We start from the raw sequence: 20,200 nt of genomic DNA on the forward strand, positions 1-20,200 counted from the left end.
CTTTAATTGAGTCCCTAAAGGTCCAAAGGATATTCTTATCATTGGAGATTTTTTAGAAGAGGAAAAACTGTAACTAAGGAGGGTATTGATTGCTTGATTGCTTGCTTGCTTGATTTACATGTGTATGTATATATTGTTAGACTCCTATGCCACCTTTCGTGACAACCATGAAGAAGAAACATACAACGTTTCTACAGAAACTAATCACCACCACCCAAGTGTAAAGAAATTCTAAGGAATTGTAAAGAAGAACTAGAAAACAGAAGCTTCTTTTGTTCGAAATAAACTTTTGAGGAATTTGGAAAAGGGATTTTTATACAGCATTGGGGTATTTCCAATTAGTTTATTATTAATTTTTTTGCTGTTGTTTCAAGTTTTTTTATTTTGTATACATACACACAGAGACATGCACATACACACACACATCAATGCATTAACAGCATGGGGCCTGGGTATCATACATTCTAATACAAATACAAGTAGTATAATTAATCATAGTTATTACATTCAACCAACTTATATATTTCTAATAATAATATACATGTATATTAAGATAGCCTGTTGTTATATAATTATTCCATGTTTTCTTTTGTTATTGTTTTTGTTTTATTATGTAAAAGTGTATACACTAATATTCCCCCTTTCTCTTTCTCTTTCTCTTTCTTATTCTAACTTTTAATCATGTCGCCCTTTTATTAAAAGATGTTTTCTTTCTATCTTATCATGTCACCTACCTAAAAAAGAAAGAAAACAGAGAGAAAAAAAAAGTAAATCAAAAGAAGAAGAAAGAAAATCATCTATCCATCTCTTGTCCGCTTCAATATTTTAATTGCTATGCTTTTTTTAAAACTTGCCTTCCATATTCCTCTCTTGAATCTTTATCTTGGTCTGGTTATTCAGTCTAAGTATTTCTCTCATCTCTAACTCTTCCTTTGCTTATTTTCCAAAATTTCTGCAGAAGCCCCATCTCCCTTTCAAAAATATCTTCCTGTATCTCCAATTCTCTTTGCAATTCTCTAAAAATATTTTTCCCCTGGTTTAATTCATCAATCAATGTTACTTTCATTATTATCTCCTTCTTGTCTTCTCTTGCTCTCTGGTTCTTCGCTTCAATCTTTTTCTCCATTTCTTCTGTTGGCTTCTCCCTTTCCTGAATGTCTTGTTCTTTATTCATTATCCCTCGTATCTTTCCCCCCTGATGTCCTCTGTGCTTTGAAAAAGCAATGCCATCTCCTTCAAAGTTCCACTCCTTTTATAAATAATCTTATTTTGTTTTTCAAAAATGCAACTTTTGTCCACTAGTCCAAGAACCATTTATTGAGTGCTAAAGTTGCCCTTCAAGATGTACACTAATATCCCATAAGTAAACAATCAGTTATGTTTAAATAGTCCCAGGACTTATCAACAGCATCTTTGATAACTTGTAAAAAGGATTTTTATGCAGTATTGGGGTATTTCCAAAAGGGAAATTCCAAAAGAGATCAATTATCTAGCTCCTCCTTGGATTCAGAACAAGAGTTAATGATACAGCCATGCATGTGGAGAGCGATGCATAGGCAACAACAACTGAGAGATTATTATCAAAGAAAATGAGGCCACCTGTGGTTGGGTGGGGCTGTGGTAATTAGTGAGGCTGCTATAAATAGCAGCCTGTGGGTTTGGCCATTGTGGAGGATTATCTGATCGTTGTGTTTCGTGACTGCGTTACTGACTTTGACCTTTTGTGTGCTGATTTTTCCCCGCTTTGAAACTAAACCAGAGCAAAGTGTGTTTCACTTTGTGAAAGAAGAAGGACTGTGAATTGCCTCACAGCTGCAAGCTAAGTATCACAGAACTGATAAGGGACTTGTACAAATTACCAGTTTGGTTGGAGATGAGTGCTCTTTGCTATACCAAAAGAGGGCTTGGTTTAAGTGAATTTTCATTATAAAGAACATTGTTTTATATTTTCAAACGTGTGTGTGTCTGAAATTTGTACCTGTGAATTTTTGGGAGGATTCTACCAGAGAGCCCGACAGAATAGTAGGTAGATTTTTCCCCAATTTTACTCCCCTAAAACTAAGGTGCGTCTTATACTCTGAAAAATACAGTACTTTTTAAAAAAACATTCCACAGAAAGTGCAAATTTCTGCAGATGTTTGCTATGATATAGACTCTCCTCAAATACATAAGCTGATGTCATGAAATTCGGTCTTGTACCTGTAATCAAAGTACAAGTTGTTCTTAGCAGATATTAAAGTACGCTAAAATGCATAGTTTGAAAAATGTGTAGAAATGTGTCCACTTGCATATTTCTAAAAAAAGAAATCTTGACATAGACTAAAACATGCCTTGACTGAGGACATGCAGATGTCAGGGAAAAGGAACGGAAAGAAAAGTGATTCACCCCCCCCCCCCCAATTTCTTTCTCCAAGTCTAAATGTCAAAGTCATGTATTCTCTGGGTTTAAAATGGAGATAAGTCAGGAAGATATGGCATAGACCTCAATACGGTTGCTTTATCTAAAACTGTACTTGTGTAAGGAAATGTATTTATGGGGTCTGTATATTAATAAGAACAACAAAACAAACATCAATTATTTATTTATTATTTATTTATTGGATTTGTATGTCGCCCCTCTCCAAGGACTCGGGGCGGCTCACAACATAGCGAAAAATATACAATGTACAAATCTAAAAATCCAATTATTTTCACTAGAAAAAACTTTAAAACTCTACTAACAATTTAAAATCATTCATTCCTATCCACACTGCAAAACATACTACATTTGTCGGCCAGGGGGCAAGGGTATAATGGCCCCAAGCCTGGCGGCATAGATAGGTCTTTAAGCTTTTATGGAAGGCAAGGAGAGTGGGGGCAGTACAAATCTCTGTGGGGAGCTGATTCCAGAGGGCCGGGGCCCCCACAGAGAAGGCTCTTACCCCAGGTTCCGCCAAGCGACATTGTCTAGTTCAGTGTTTCCCAACCTTGGCAACTTGAAGAAATTTGGACTTCAACTCCCAGAATTCCCCAGCCAGCGAATGCTGGCTGGGGAATTCTGGAAGTTGAAGTCCAAATTTCTTCAAGTTGCCAAGGTTGGGAAACACTGGTCTAGTTGACGGGACCTGGAGAAGACCGACTCTGTGGGACCTAACCAGTTGCTGGGATTCATGCAGCAGAAGGCGGGCCCACAGATATTCTTGGCCAATGCCATGTAGGACTTTATAGGTCATAACGGACACTTTGAATTGAGTCCATAAACCAATTGGCAACCAATGCAGACCATGGAGTGTTGGAGAAATATCTGTGTATCTGGGTAAGCCCATGACTGCTGGCGAGGCTGCATTTTGCACAATTGGTAGTTTCCGAACGCTTTTCAAAGGTAGCCCCATGTAGAGACCATTGCAGTAGTCTAACCTTGAGGTGACAAGGGCATGAGTGACAATGAGCAAAGACTCATTTCAATTACAATCAAACATTGCAAAATTATCAGTAGCTTGTTAAAACAGGAGTGACGGAAGACAATAGTATCAGGGTTAGGAATGTCTTTTAATATTTTATTTCTGTATTTCCAATAATATACACTAGTACTATAACAGCTCAATATTAAATAAAAATAAGCATTTTTTTCTAAATCGAGCATTTAATATGCAAACTACTAAAACTGCTAATTTGAGACCACCAAATCTAGTAATGTTTATAAATTGTAAGGACTCCTAGCCCTGCTTCATAATTTTAAAGCGAGGGGGGGAGGCATTGTATGAAGTAGTACAGAATATTTTTTTAATCGTTTGATTCCACACTGGTCTAATCAGCTAATTATTGCTGCTTTCTGTCAAAACATCAAGTTCCCGTATGAATGGTTTTAGTGGTTTTTATGTGGAAACGGCAGGTTTTGTTGAGTGGTAAATGCTGTAATCAGCTTCTCTGGTAACGTGCAATTTCCATGGGAAGATATGTTTCTCAAAAGGCCAACTTCTGCCCTGCATCACCATAAGCGCAACATCCTCATCCGAAAGCAAACGGATCAGATCCCCCTCAGCATCACGGTAATTCAGAGCAATATCATTCCGCTCAAATTCACGCCTAACAGGGGGGAAAAATAAGATATTTCATTATGGGATCAGAATCACACCAAGAAGAATGTGCCAAGACACATTTCCACTTTCTGGCCTGGAAGTCTGTCCCATCCCATGCTGGCATATACACAGTCTCTCACCTGTTTTTGTTATTGTCAATGCTAAAGATAGACGCTGTTACTTATTCGAAACAGATGAACAATGATCAGCTTGGCCACTGCAATATCATTCAAGAAACCTGATCTTGTCTGCGGATACTTTCTTGGTTAATATTAAAATTCCAAGCTTGAGAGGCAAGAAAATGACATTATCATTAACATGAGCTGAGGTGGCGCAATGGGTAGAGCGCAGTATTGAAAGCCACTGAAGCTGACTGCTAGATCTGTAGTTCAGCGGTTCAAATCTCACCACCAGCTCAAGGTTGACTCAGGCTTCCATCCTTCCGAGGTGGATAAAATGAGGATCTGGATTGTGGGGGCAATATGTTGGCTCTGTTAAAAAGTGCTATCGCTAAGATGTTGTAAGCCGCCCTGAGTCTAAGGAGAAGGGCGACATTTAAAATAATTAAATAAATAAATAAATGAAGGAAGGAAGAAGGAAAGAAAGAAAGAAAGAAAGAAAGAAAGAAAGAAAGAAAGAAAGAAAGACCCGGATTGTGGGGGCAATATGCTGGCTCTGTTAAAAAGTGCTATTGCTAACATGTTGTAAGCCGCCCTGAGTCTAAGGAGAAGGGCGGCATAAAAATTGAATAAATAAGTAAGTAAGTAAGTAAGTAAGTAAGTAAGTAAGTAAGTAAGTAAATAAACAAACAAATAAACAGACAGACAAACAAACAGACAAAGAGACAAACAAACAAATAAATCAGATACAATCCTCAAATGTTTAGCTGCTGAGTTGATTCGGATCTGTCACAGAAGTTCACAAGTTCAAAAGGCCAATCAGGGAATGGCTTGCAGACAAATACACTATGAGGAAAGTTTGGGGGGTGGATGCTCTCTCTCTCTCTCTCACACACACACACACACACACACACACACACACACACATTTGTGTAAAAGGTACCTTCAGCCAACTTTGTTAGCTTTCCATTGTAAAAGAGAAAGAAAGCAATCTACTTTCTGGAAGCCAATTCCAACAATGCCAAGAGTATAAGATTGCCCCAGCAAGAAAGCTGACAGTCCAATGTAGAACAAGCTTTAAGAGCAGATGTGAGCTCACATCCAATTTCATCTATCACTCTTCTTGCACCCTAGGAAATCCAGACAAGCTGGATCACTCGGAAATTGTTTTTGTGAAAAACAGAATAACTGAATAAACAATGTGAAGAGAAAAGAGGAAACGTAGATTGTAGTGGGGGAGACATAAATTATTTTCCAATACAGTAAAGGAATCAGAGGCCCTTTTAAAAGAAAGTGGTTAGAAGGTGGCATCCTACAGTTCCATGAGATTCTAGGACAGTGATGGCGAACCTTTTTTTCCTTGGATGCCGAAAGAGCATATGTGTGCATTATTGTGCATGTGTAAGTGCCCACACCCATAATTCAATGCATGGGGAGGGCAAAAACAGCCTCCCCCCACCACGGAAGTCCTCTGAAGGCCAGAAACGGGCTGTTTCCCATCTTCTGGTGGCCCCAGTAGCTTTGTGTTTCACCAATCCCAGGCTTCAAAGGCTTCCCTGGAGGCTCTCTGGAAGGCAAAAATGCCCTCTCAGAGCCTCTATGTGAGCTAAAAATCATCTCGACGGCACACACATGCACATTCGAGCTGAGCTATGGCAATGAATTGCGTGCCAGCAGATATGGCTCCGCGGGACACCTGTGGCACCCATGCCATAGGTTTGCCTTCACTGTTCTAGGGAAATGGTTCATCTAGACCTCTTTCAGTCAGTACTGGATTTGGTCACACTGGTGGTTGACCTTTGAAGGACTTGGAATAAAGTAGTGCATCCATTTTGGCCTTCCTTGGTCTTTGGGCATCCTTCAGCACCATTAGTCATGATAATTTTTGGCTTAGGATGCTGGAAACGGGAGACACTATTTTGCAATGGTTCCTCTTCTTCCTCCATGACTAATTCCAGTCGGTGTTAGTGGGTGAAATAGTCTCCCTGGAGATCTCTACTTTGGAGGGTGTTTTAGTGCTCCACCCTGTCTCCCTTTTTTTCAACATCTCAAAACTGCCAGAAGAAGTTAACTATTGTCATGGAGCGTGGCATTATCAATATGCCAATGATAGTCTAGTGCAGTGTTTCCCAACCTTGGCAACTTGAAGATATCTGGACTTCAACTCCCAGAATTCCCCAGCCAGCAAATGCTGGCTGGAGAATTCTGGGAGTTGAAGTCCAGATATCTTCAAGTTGCCAAGGTTGGGAAACACTGCTCTAGTGTACATCTCTGCTCCAGCCATCCTAATAGAACTTCAGAAAGGTGGAGATTGTGGGGGCGTGGGTGAAGAAGAATAAGTTTTCAGGTCAGCCGAAAACTGAGTGACTCTGAATGTTGGACTTTTTGGGTCCCAGAATTAGTGTTTCATCCTGGATTCTTAGCAGGATAGTATTGCCCTGCTCAGCCTAAATGCACAACTTGGGAGTTCTCCTGGACTCACAGAACCTGTCTGAATAGCTTGTGGTACCTGTGTCCAGAGGGACTTTTGCATAACTTTACCCTCTGTGCCAATTTTGTCTCTTCCTGGATCTATGCCTTACTCAGCTCCCAATTGGATTATAGCAATGAACTCTATGTGAAGTTGCTCTTGAAGACCATCTGGAATCTACAGTTAGTCCAGAATGCAATGGTACTAGAGGTTGTAGATGCTTCACATAATGCTTCACACCACTGTGCTACAAAGTACATGGTTTGCTGATTATTATCCTTAAAATATCAGCTTACACTACTTATAGGATAATCTTACAATACTTATAGGATCAGTTTACAGCACTTATGAGACTGCCTTCTCCCTGGGCTATCTGCTTATTCTACATGTTCATACAGAGACATTCAGGAGCCGTCTCTGAAGCCATAGCATCTTAGTTAGTGAACTAAGGAGGTGATCCAAGAGGTGAACCTTCTCAATTGCAGCCATTATCTTGTTGAATGTACTTCTACCTTTTAGAAAGACTTGGCTCCTTCTCCATGTTGGAAAGTTATGTTATTTATTTATTTATTTATTTATTTATTTATTTATTTATTTATTTATTTATTTATTTATTTATTTATTTATTTATTTATTTATTTATTTATTTATTTATTTATTTATTTATTTATTTATTTATTTATTTATTTATTTATTTATTTATTTATTTATTTATTTATTTATATTCTTTGTCCAATATACAATACATATGGAAGAGAATAGACATTAAGTAATATATATAACGAAAAAAGTAAAAAGAAGAGAAGTAGATGGGAGGGGGAGAATATATATGATATAAGAGATAAGGAGAGAATATATATGATATATATATAATATAAGATAGATAGATAGATAGATAGATAGATAGGTAGGTAGGTAGGTAGGTAGGTAGGTAGGTAGATAGATAGATAGATAGATAGATAGATAGATAGATAGATAGATAGGGAGAGAATATATGAGATAAGGAAAGACAATTGGACAGGGGACGATAGGCACATCAGTGCACTTATATATGCCCCTTACTGGCCTCTTAGGAACCTGGAGAGGTCAATCGTGTTGTTACAGTCCAGGTTGGAATGATGATTCCACCTCTCTTTGGATCACCATTGTATTCTTTTATTGTTGTTTATCAGTTTATATTGTGGCTTTGTATTGCTTTTGTTAGTTTCTGGAGTCTGCACAAAGTCACTTTGATTCAGTTATGTGACCTTATAAATGTTCTAAATAAAGAATGGGGGAGGGACTTTTTTGTTTAAAAAAAATTGCCAGAGCAAATATTTGTTTCATAAAGTCCTAACACTTGAACGTGTTTGTGAACCAGGGAAGAGGGGAGGGTGAAAGTTGAGAGGAAATGAAAGAAACAACTGGTCTGATCACTTCTGTCTCTCCCCCAATTCTTTTAGCAAGCTATTAAAAGACCCTGCCTACAAACTGACTAGACAGGGGAGTAAATCAAATCATTTAAAGCCCTACATGGCATTGGACCAGAATACCTCCGGAACCGCCTTTTACTGCACGAATCCCAGTGGCCAATAAGGTCCCACAGAGTTGGCCTTCTCCGGGTCCCGTCAACCAAACAATGTCGTTTGGCGGGCCCCAGGGGAAGAGCCTTCTCTGTGGTGGCCCCGGCCCTCTGGAATCAACTCCCCCCGGAGATTAGAACGGCCCCCACCCTCCTTGTCTTTCGCAAATTACTCAAGACCCACCTATATCGCCAGGCATGGGGGAGCTGAGACACTTCCCCCAGGCTTATATATTTTATGTTTGATATGTATGTGTTGTATGGTTTTAATTGCTGGGGTTTTATATATCTTTTCTTTTAATATTAGATTTGTATCACTGTTATATTGTTTATATTATTGTTGTGGCATACAAATCTAATAAATAATAATAATGATGATGATGATGATGATTATTATTATTATTATTATTATTATTATTATTATTATTATTATAATACTCTGGAAATTGGAAACAAATCTGAGTGAGGGATATCCTCTGGCTGAGATCTTATTACAGATTCTCTTATGCCCCCTTCCTGTACTCATCTGTTGTTTCACCCACTCCAACCACCCTAAGTACATTGAATAAGCATAGATGGAGGATAAAATGTTGACTACTTCAGGTTCCCCAAAAGTTCTGATCTAGAACTGAGGAAAGACTCTGTGGTTTCATCCCCAACCGCCCAAAATGTTAACTTTAGATTGTCTACTATTGACCTCACCCAGGCACGGGTTGCCGCTACCGCCTCTAGCGGTGCAAAGCGTATGCAGTTTTGCTTCTCCTGTGCGCGCCTGCATGTATCCCAGCAAGCAAAACCAATGTACAAACCCCCCCCCCCAAAAAAACCCTGGAAAAAATCCCTCCCAAATTAGTTTCTTAAAAAATAACCCACCCACACCCACCCCCCAAAAAAGAACACAAATAAAAATCAGATGGCAACCACATGCACAGTGCTGGAAACCTGACTTCTGTACATGTGCAGAAGAAAAAAACCCAGAAATACGGGTCTATAAGGTAGGTATGCTCATGTAAAAACCTGCGTTCTTGGCTAATTTTGGAGTTCTATTGGACAGCGAGATGGGCAGCATTTAAATTTAATATTTATGAATGCAAATATTTGGAGATATCCAGACTGAAAGTTGATTGGCTTATATCTTTACCTGATTAGCTCCATTAAGTCTTGGAACAACGGGATGCTGCTCAAATCCTCTTCCACTGATATATCCCTAAAGGGGGAAGGAATATTTTTTTGCAGAAATTTCATAAAGGAAATTTGGGAGTTTAAAAAAACATAATGCATTAAAAATATGAATACAAAAAAGTTTTTAAAAAATGAAGCATATACACATAGTACTCTTGCCCACCAAGGAAAAAATTATTATGTACATTTAAACAGCTGTATTTGGGAACAACTAAGAAAGGAGTAAAAATCAGCAGAGCACCATGCCTCTAATCTGAGAGCATTTAATAGCAACCACATTTTTTTCTTTTAAGTTCTAGGTAATTCAGGGTTTCCAGAAGTGCAATTGCAAAATGATTTGACTAGTATGCATTTAAAATAGGAAGTTCTTGGCTGTGTGTCAAGAGTTTTAAAAAGAGATAGACTAAGGCAGGGGGTAGGCAAAGTTGGCTCTTCTATGACATGTGGACTTCAACTCCCAGAATACCTCATCTAGCATATTTGGCTCAGGAATTCTGGGAGTTGAAGTCCACAAGTCATAGAAGAGCCAACTTTGCCTACCCCTGGACTAGGGGACTAGCCTTCCCCAACTAGTGTACAGAGGTTTGCTGCTGCTGAAACGCCTAATAATGTGCAGTCCCGCAGCTCTGGAATGCGAGTGCAGGATTGAGTGTAATTATTCTTCCTGCAGCTGTGCAGGTAGCAAGGTTGCACATAGGGATGTGCACGTGGACGCATTTCGGCAAGGTTTTTTACTTCCACACATGCAGGACAATGAACAATGAGGGTTTAAGAATTTATTTATACGCAAGACATTGAATATAGGAAGAAATTATTTGTTTTTAAGGCAAAGTGATAAGTTACCAATATTGCAGGCTTCAATCTGGGTCGGTCACTGGGATCAGAGATTTATTCCTCCAAGCTTTCAGCCTCATGCTAGAGTCCATCCTCAGGGCTAAGGATGGTTTCCAGCACAAGTCCCAAATCTTGGGACACATATACAGTGATACCTTGTCTTACGAACCCCTCTTCATACGAATTTTTCATGATACAAACCCGGGGTTTAACATTTGTTTGCCTCTTCTTCTGAACTATTTTCACCTTACGAACCCGAGCCACTAGCGCTGGGATGCCCCGCCTCCGGACTTCTGTTGCCAGCTGAAGCACTGGGATTCCCCTGAAGCTCCCCTCGCTTGGAAAACCTGCCTCCTGACTTCCGCTGCCAGCTGAAGTGCTGGGATTCTCCTGAGGCTCCCTTCGCTGGGAAACCCCACCTCCGGACTTCCGTTGCCAGCCGAAACGCTGGGATTTCCCTGAGCCTCCCCTCGCTGGGATTCAAAGCAGTGCTGGCAAAAATGAAGGAAATCCCAGCGAGGGGAGCCTCAGGGAAATCCCAGCAATGCAAGAACGGGCGCTTCGTCTGGCAACGGAAGTCCAGAGGTGGGGATTCCCAGCGACGCCAGGCAAAAGGGGTGACTTTTGGGATGGGGTTGCACACATTATTTGCTTTTACATTGATCTCCTCAGCTCTGTTTCAGGCTGAAACAACTTTCTGAACATGTGCAAAAGTGAATTCATCCACACGAAACATGGTGGTGCGAACTGGTAAGTGCGAACCATAAGTGAAACCCACCCCTGCATATGTAGTATGTCCTTTACCAACAGGGAGGGTTGAAATGTATCTCTACACCAAACAGCTTCCAAGGCCCATGAAGTATAACCAATCTAACCTAAATAAGAGAGTTTTCAGTGATAACATTCACTATCATTAATAATTTCAATGTTCAAATTATATTACATACATTGCTTAAGAACTATTCTGCCACTCAGGATACTATATACCATCAGTGCAGAAACATAGAAGATTGACAGCAGAAAAAGACCTCATGGTCCATCTAGTCTGCCCTTATACTATTTCCTGTATTTTATCTTAGGATGGATATATGTTTATCCCAGGCATGTTTACATTCAGTTTCTGTGGATCAGTGTAGATACAACAAGGGGCAAAGTTAGGAGATCACCCTAAAGAAATAATTGATTTTAGTTAGGGAATAATTAAATTTGGTTCATGACACAGCCACTATAAATCAGAAACCTGTCATCTTGCAGTCTGTAAGATATAATGCTGGCCCATAGTGCTGCATAAATAAATGTAAAACAAAAATATTATTTCGCAATCTTCTGCCCTTAGTGGGAATAGGAGAACAATGGTCAGAGTGGGAATGATGTTGAACCTCAAAGCCCTGACACTTATGTAAAGTACAAGGCTCAGAAAGTTGCTTTGTCGCACTACCTGATAGAGCTAACATTGTCATCATGGTAATAGCATCGCAGCCAGTTGATTGGATCCTCTTCTTGAGGGAGATCTTTAATGACTGACACAAAGTCACACGGAAAAATTCCAGTAGCATCTCGAAGAGTTCCCTGGAATAAAACAGGACAGGGTTGTTTTTTTCAAAAAAGATGACTCACTCCTATTGACTGTAATGAGACCAGAACAGGGGAGTATTATTGCCCATGGATATGGCCAAGGATAGCCTTCCCAATTAAACTCAAAATATATTGATATGGGTCAGCGAGCCACTAAAAGAATGAATAGCAACAGAAGAACCCAAAGGTAGCAAGTAAATATACATGCTTTATAGATATGATGCCAATTGGCAAAAGTTCTAGCTCTAAGCATGTCTATGTAGCTATGTTCATCCTCCAGCCACATCTCAGAGAGCTTTTGTGTGGAGGGAGATGTTCCACTAAAGAAACAGTGTCAGGATGTGCCTTCTTAAAGCATTCATTGTCCTCCACATAAACTTCTATACTTCTACTCCCACCAAATGTAATCCCTGGAAGATAGCCCATGAGGCCTTGTGTTCCATTTACCATGCAATGATGAGAAGGATTAAAGCAGGGTTGTCAAAATCGATTTCGTTGAGGGCCGCATCAGGGTTGCGTTTAAGCTCTAAGGGGCCGGGTGGGTGTGGCCAGGGTAGGCATGGCCAGCATGATGCCACTCTAGTCTGGGGTGAGTGTGGTGACCCAAGCGTTCTGCCAGTGAAAACAGGATCTGTAGCTCAGTTTGGAGCTGGAATTGCCTCCTGCAAATCTCTGCCAGCAAAAACAGAACTCAGGGGGCAATGCGTGGCCCTTGCAAGCTCTGTTTTTGGCTAGGATGGCCTCCTGCAATCCTCTGCCCATGAATACTGAACTCACAAGGGCTGTTTGCAGCCCTCCTGAGCTCTGTTTTTGTGGGCAGAGGCACCACGGGCTGGTCCTTCACTTTTTCCAGTGTGGCCCCACAGGCCAAATCTAAGCACCCCATGGGCAGAATCCGGCCCCAGGGCCTTGAGTTTGACACCCCTGGATTAAAGAATCCCTGACTGAACCTGAGTTGTTGCAAGTCCTTAATTTCTATCATACTTGAATTCCACAATGCCACACTAGGAGACACTGCAATTCCGATCAATTCAGACCAGTAAGTTATGGCCACATGAGGACCCAACAATATTTACCTCAAACCATTCTTTATTGATTCTGCTGAGTAAATAGATCAAGTCTCCTTTTTTGAAACTCAATTCCAGTTTATTGGAGGCAGTAAAATCAAACAGTGCCTATGGGAAAGATTCCAATTGTAGGAGATCAGATTATAAAATTACAAAAATTGTGTACAATCTATATTCCTAGAAAGTAAGCATTGCATCACAATAGTTTAAAGACCTTGAAGATATTTGTGCAAAAGTTTTATATTAGAAAACCTATAACTGTATTATACCAGTTATATACTACTATGTTTAGCAACTTTGACAATATTTCCCTACTGCAGAATTATACCATATCATGATAACACTGATTGATAGATTTTATGGCTCTAAAAGAAAATGACCAGTAAATTACAATTTTAGAAAAAGTAATTTTACGAACTCTAACCTTCTATATATTTCAGTTATCATAAGAATGGCAGAAATATGCACTCATTTGTTTCAGAAAGAAGTAAAAGAGAGAGAGAAACAGAGATGGAGGGAGGGAGGGAGGGAGGGAGGGAGGAAGGAAGGAAGGAAGGAAGGAAGGAAGGAAGGAAGGAAGGAAGGAAGGAAGGAAGGAAGGAAGGAAAAAAAATATTCCTGTACTTATCTATCACTGCTCTATCCATCTATTTGTGTATAACACCAATTTGGTACTTTTCAGATATGGTCGAACTGCAACTGTTGTTTGAGAACTTTGGGAACTGAAATTCCAATAGTACAAGTATTTTGGAACTGTTAATCTAATGCTATGTGTTACATTGCACATGGAGCAATAAGTTGAGCCTGAAGTGAATTCAGCACTTTATTCCATAGAGCTAGGCTCTGAGGAAGAACTGGCATGAGCTGCAGGGAGACTGCTTTTATGGGTTCCTGGCAGCTCTGCCAGTCAATGACAGAAGTTTGAATCTGCTGCTCTTTTATTTGTCAATCAGCAGCGGCTCTACTAATTTGGACGTACCTCTGTACATAACACTATTTAATACAATAATATTAAATTTCTTAATTCCTTCCTCTCTCCCTCCTTCTCCATTCTTTCTAAGTTAAGTGGAAAAGAAGAAGTGGCCCACAAACTCTGCCTCTATTAATGAAAGAGGATCCTCTGGCCTGGTAAATAGGGACATATTCTGAGAAATATCTACGTATATAGCTAATAGAAATTCTGTTTATATAGCCCTACCAAACAAACAAAGTCACCATTACTGCTTAGCTATGACAGGAAACAAGAAACTTTTATGCAGATAAAATGCATAGAGTGTATACCATAGATGCAAACATATAAATACTGCCATCTACTGGTTGGCTAGAGTTGTTGCACAAAATACATGAAACCCCATATATTTCTAACAATAACGTTAGACAACATAAGTGAGCGAGGCACTCACCTCCACTCGTGGAGCTGCCAATCTGTCAAACCCTGGTTCTTGAGGACTCACACTTTTTCTATCATAAAGAAGAGAGAAAGAGTACTTCACCAGCTCCACTGGGGATCAATACATAATTAGCATTTCAACCAGCTGAATATTTATTAACTAGACTAAGAAGTTAGTAAGAATTGTCTCCTATGTTTGTTGCATACTCACACACGACGAGTGCGAGGGCGTTGCCTTCTCAGACCTTGAGGTATTTGTTCACTGTCAAATTCTGATTGACAGAAAAATAAGCGGATATCTTCATCTAGCAACAAACAGGGTGGCATGTTAAGCAGCTTCTGTGTCAATGAATTAAAAAAATCAAATTGAAAAATGGACAGTGTCTGCCTTGGCATTTTACAAGTAGAAGAAATCTTTCAATGTCATTTGGCGGGCCCCAGGGGAAGAGCCTTCCCTGTGGCGGCCCCGGCCCTCTGGAACCAACTCCCCCCGGAGATTAGAACTGCCCCCACCCTCCCTGTCTTTCCTAAACTACTCAAGACTCATTTATACCACCAGGCATGGGGGAGTTGAGATAGCTCTTCCCCCTAGGCCATTACAAGTTATGCATGGTATGTTTGTGTGTATGTTTGGTTTTATAATAGGGTTTTTAAGTTGTTTTTTATTATTGGATTGTACATGTTGTGTTTATTATTGTTGTTAGCCGCCCCGAGTCTATGGAGAGGGGCGGCATACAAGTCCAATAAATTATTATTATTATTATTATTCATGCAAGGTGGAAGTGTCCAATATCCCTATTCCTTACACATGCTCATCACTGATGAGGGCTCTTTATTATCTACACTGTAAGAAGCTTGAAGCTTGAAGAAAGAATTGAAATGACAACCATAATTGTGCAATTGAAGCCTGCCCCTTCATATCAAACCCCCCTCCCTTTTTAATTTATTTTCTTTTTACAAACCCCCGCCTCTTTTTTATTTATTTTTGTACAACTTTTCCCAGATAGCCAGCAGGATTATTGGGGATTTTGGAAAGGTCTATAGCAGTGCTGGGCTCCTACGGGTTTAGTCAGGTATGCAGAACCAGTAGAAAAATTTTGGTCAGGCACACAGAACTCGTATAAAAAAATTTGATTTTCTTTCTTTCTTTTTTCCCCTTCTGGGCTCTGGGTATGTTTTTCCTATCACAGTAAATGAGGTTGAATGTGTATAATTTTAGAAGTACAAGTGTACTAGAGTGCCTTCCGTCCCCTGTCCTATTGCTCTCCTATATCTCCTATACCTTTCTTCTATTCCTATATCTCTTCTTCTATTCTTTCATTGATATGTTCTATTACTATATCTTCTTTTCTATTATTTCTTAGATAAATTTTTACTATGAGTATCTCCTCTATAACCTTCATCATGTATTTTACAAGGTGTATATAGATATATACCCACTAAACCCTCATTGTATATTGGACAAAATAAATAAATAAAATAAATAAATAAATAAATAAAGAGTTGTGCATGCGTGTGTGTACATACATACAGTTTATGTAGTAGATAATATATATTTTTGTGTACCTGTATGTAATATGTATGTACACATATGGCATATATACATAGAATTAAATTTTGGATGTTCAGTAATAGCAAATAGACAAGGAAATTGCATCTCTTTGAGTCAAGGAGAGGCCAGGCACCCTAACTCTAACCCAAATCCTTGACGTGAGTGACATCAAGTTGGGCACATGACCTTTAAGCCACCCCGGTCACGTGATCATCAAGCCACTCCCACCTGGTCACATGGCTGGCAAGCCACACCCACAAACAAGCCAAGCCAATTTTTTTTTTACAGCCCTTCTCTGGTCTATAGTTATGTTGACATTGTAGGTGGGAATAACCACTTTGGTTATAATGCCCTGTCTCAGGTTACTAGACATCTTAGGAGGTGAGACTTAGAAGTGTTTCTAAGCTCTTACGATTAAATTACGTTTGGATTATGAAAGGCTGCATAAGATGCTAGATGGTGCAACCATTTCTGGTCAATTGTATAATCTTGCACAATATCCTAGGCACCCAAAACTCCTCAACAATACCAATACATTTCAACATTTTTTTTCAAAATGACTACTTTCAATTTGTTGAGGATGCTAAATATCATTTGGCATGCTAATAGATACTCTAAGAGCCTCAATCTTTATGAGGCCAATTCCTGCACAAATATTGGGTGACTGTTTCTGTTTTAATGTGGAAATTGGCAAGTATTCTAATTAGTGGTTTCTGCTCTTAGCGGATGCAGAATTCAGTCAACTGGTTTCTAACTGGACTAGTAACCTGCAAGAAATTGTGAAATGGCTCAGAGAAACAAACAACCACAAAGAGGAATGGAGGGCTCAAAAAATAAATGTTTCCTATAAGTTTTTTTCTTCTGTCATGCCATAGGCTGTGAGTAGTCTAAAGCCATAAAGATAACCCAGCATGGAATGATTTAGTAAAAGACCTTGGAATACTAATATCAAATGACCTAAGTGCTAAAGCCCACTGCAACAATATCGCCAAAAAGACTTCTAGAGTTGTTAACCTGATCCTACGTAGCTTCTGCACATTACTCACAAGAGCCTACAAAACTTTTGCCAGACCCATCCTTGAATACAGCTCATCTGTCTGGAACCCATACCACATCTCGGACATCAACACCCTTGAAAACGTTCACAGGTATTTCACCAGAAGAGCCCTTCACTCCTCCACTCGAAACAGAATACCCTACGAAACTAGACTAACAATCCTGGGTCTAGAAAGCTTAGAACTACGGCGCTGAAAACACGATTTAAGTTTTGCCCACAAGATCATATGCGGCAATGTCTTACCGGTCAATGACTACTTCAGCTTCAACCGCAACAACACAAGAGCACGCAACAGATTCAAACTTAATATTAACCGCTCCAAACTTGACTGTAAAAAATATGACTTTAACAATCGAGTTGTCGAAGCGTGGAACTCATTACCGGACTCAATAGTGTCAACCCCTAACCCCCAACATTTCTTCCTTAGACTCTCCACGATTGACCTCTCCAGGTTCCTAAGAGGTCAGTAAGGGCCGTACATAAGTGCACTAGTGTGCCTTTCGTCCCCTGTCCAATTGTCTTTCCTTTATCTCATATATCATATATATTTTCTTCCTTTCATATATCTTCTCCTCTATTTTTACATATTATCTTTATATATATTACTTCATGTCAATTCTCTTCCATATGTATTGTGTATTGGACAAATGAATAAATAAAATAATGTTATATACAAGAGGAAATAATGCAAACATCCATAAAGACTCAAATGTTTTTGAATTTAGTGGAATGATGCAAATGAAGGAAGGAAGTATTAAATTGAGTCTATTAATTTGGAAAATTTCCCAATTTTTATAAAACAAGGGGCAGTATCTTACATGCTATCCTAAAGCTTCTAATCCAATGGTTCTCAACCTGGTCAGGACCCCTCTGGGTATTGAATGACCATTTCACAGAGGTCGCCTAACACCATAATGACAAGACAAATTTCCCATGGTGTTAGGAACTAAAGCTTCTATTTTGGCGCCTTGGAACATATTTTTACAATCGGACCAATCAGGTGTTTACAGTGGGGGTGTCCCTCTGACCTTCCTGCCAATCAGCTTAAAGATCTGTGGGGAGAATTGGCATTAGACTTATGGTGGGGGGTCACCACAACATGAGGAACTGTATTAAGGGGTTGTGGCATTAGAAAGATTGAAAACCACTGTTCCAATCCAAAGGTTTCTCTGATGTATTAGTGTTTCTGCTCAATATGGATAATTAATACTGCAACAAAATTTAATTACACAGCAAGCTCCACTTTCCTGGTTTACAAGCTCAATAATAACATATACAATTGTGTAAAAGAAGGCAGTAATCTCTGACCCAAAGTTTAGGATTCATGCCAAATGAAGCCCAAAAACCTCTGAAAGGCAACTGTAGCAATTAGTGATGGGCGAACCCAACGGTGTTCGGGTTCGGCAAGTTTGGACGAACTTTATGCAAAATTCGGCTGAACCCGAACCGAACCCGAGCTCAAACCCGAATGGGAAATCCCTCCAACGAAGAGATTCCAGGGGCGGAGCTTTGACATCACCGGCAGGTTGCTAAGGATGCCAAGGTGAGACGTCAAAGCTCCGAACGCCGAACATGACCCCGAACTTTGCCCGAAGTTTGACAAAATTTCGGGTTCATGTTCAGCATACTGAACACCGCAAAATTCTGTACGGACCCGAATTGTTTGGGTTCAATTCGCCCATCACTAGTAGCAATTAAAAGCTATTAATTAAAACAGAAACAGTTCAGTAATTTAGATATACTTTTGACTTGACCTGAATAGGAAAAAGAATGGAAAATCAAATCTTACTACCCAGATGCATTTCACATTCACACTCCAGACAAATGTAAGCACAAATGAGTTTGAATTGCATGTCTGAATAACATAGCTCACCATGGTGCAACAATTTTTTTTCTATAACAATATTTTACACCAAGCAACTCCATGATCGAAGCAGCAAACCTTTCTTTAAATCAATACTCACCTTCATGTATATGTTGAGTATCGGGATTCGGTTGTCTGCAATCTCCTTCTTTGCACCAACATAAACTTTTCCTGAAAAGCATCGGTGTAAATAAGAAGAATGAACCATCTCACAAAAGGGATGTGTAGAGGGGGGGAAAAACATTAGAAAGTTTGATTGTAAAGGTAGTCCTTGCAACAGTTCATTTAGTGACCATTCAAAGTTACAGCAGCAGCCCGGAGAAAGGTGACCTATGACCAGTGATGGGCTGCTAGCCGGTACGCTTAATTGGGTTCCTCTCTACGGCTCTGGGGGTACCGTGAGCTCGAGTATGTTCTGTCGGGCTCTCTGGTAGACTCTTCCCAAAAATTCACAGGTACAAATTTCAGACACACACATATTGAAAATTCAAAACAATGTTCTTTATAATGAAAAGTCACTTAAACTAAGCCCTCTTTTGGTATAGCAAAGAGCACTGGTCTCCAAACAAACTGGTAATTTGTACAAGTCCCTTATCAGTTCTGTGATACTTAGCTTGCAGCTGTGAGGCAATTCACAGTCCTTCTGCAGTAAAGCAGTCACAAAACACAATGATCAGATAATCCTCCACAATAGCAGCCTCACTAATTACCACAGCCCCACCCAACCAAAGGTGGCCTCATTTTCTTTGATAATAATCTCTCAGTTGTTGTTGCCTATGCATCGCACTCCGCATGCGAGGCTGAATCATTAACTCTTGTTCTGAATCCAAGGAGGAGCTAGATAATTGATCTCCTTCTGAGCTGTCTGCCACGCTCTCCTCCTCCCTGTCACTCATGTGTTCTTGGTCAGAGGAGCCTTCATCAGCAGATTCCACCGGGGGCAAAACAGGCCGGCAGCATGTGGATGTCTCCCCCACATCCACAGTCCTTGGGGCAGGAGCTGGGCCAGAGCTAACCACAACAGAGTAGAATTATGCTTCTGTGCCCACGCAGGTAGCAAAATCGTGCATGGAGATGCAGGTGTGCCCGTGTTCCAGCCCATGGTAACATGATCAAAATTCAGACGAATGGGCAACTCGTTCACATTTATGAGGGTTGCCCTGTCCCAGGTTCATGGGACCTTCTGATAATGGCAGAGCCAGATTCATTTAACAACTGGGTTACTAAATGAATAACTGCAGTGATTCATTTAACAGAGGTGGTAAGAAAGGTCCTAAAATGGGGCAAAATTCAGTTAAAAAATGTCTCAATTAGCAACATCAGTTTCGGGCTCAATTGTAGTTGTAAGTCAAGATTGGTATAGGACAGTGTTGTGGTTAGCTCTGGCCCAGCTCCTGCCCGAAGGACTGTGGAGGCCTGTTTTGCCCCCGGTAGAATCTGCTGATGAAGGCTCCTCTGACCAAGAAGACAT

The 20,200-nt window shown here is 40.0% G+C and overlaps 1 protein-coding gene across 2 annotated transcripts in view; it reads right to left on the reverse strand.

Moving 5' to 3' along the window:
• Positions 1 to 2,571: 2,571 nt before the first annotated feature.
• The window catches only part of NCF4 (neutrophil cytosolic factor 4), a 28,876-nt gene continuing 11,247 nt past the window's right edge, over positions 2,572 to 20,200 (reverse strand). For both annotated transcript variants that reach the window (XM_070754826.1, XM_070754827.1), the window contains exons 4-10: positions 18,830 to 18,900; positions 14,468 to 14,595; positions 14,270 to 14,327; positions 12,876 to 12,974; positions 11,663 to 11,793; positions 9,350 to 9,415; positions 2,572 to 4,065 (exon numbers count right to left, since the gene is read on the reverse strand). In XM_070754826.1, the coding sequence (XP_070610927.1) occupies positions 3,855 to 4,065; positions 9,350 to 9,415; positions 11,663 to 11,793; positions 12,876 to 12,974; positions 14,270 to 14,327; positions 14,468 to 14,595; positions 18,830 to 18,900 (764 nt within the window). In that variant the 3' untranslated portion in view covers positions 2,572 to 3,854. The remainder of the gene's footprint in view (positions 4,066 to 9,349; positions 9,416 to 11,662; positions 11,794 to 12,875; positions 12,975 to 14,269; positions 14,328 to 14,467; positions 14,596 to 18,829; positions 18,901 to 20,200) is intronic.

Source organism: Erythrolamprus reginae, chromosome 6 (assembly GCF_031021105.1).
Source record: "Erythrolamprus reginae isolate rEryReg1 chromosome 6, rEryReg1.hap1, whole genome shotgun sequence".
Taxonomy (NCBI): domain Eukaryota; kingdom Metazoa; phylum Chordata; class Lepidosauria; order Squamata; family Dipsadidae; genus Erythrolamprus; species Erythrolamprus reginae.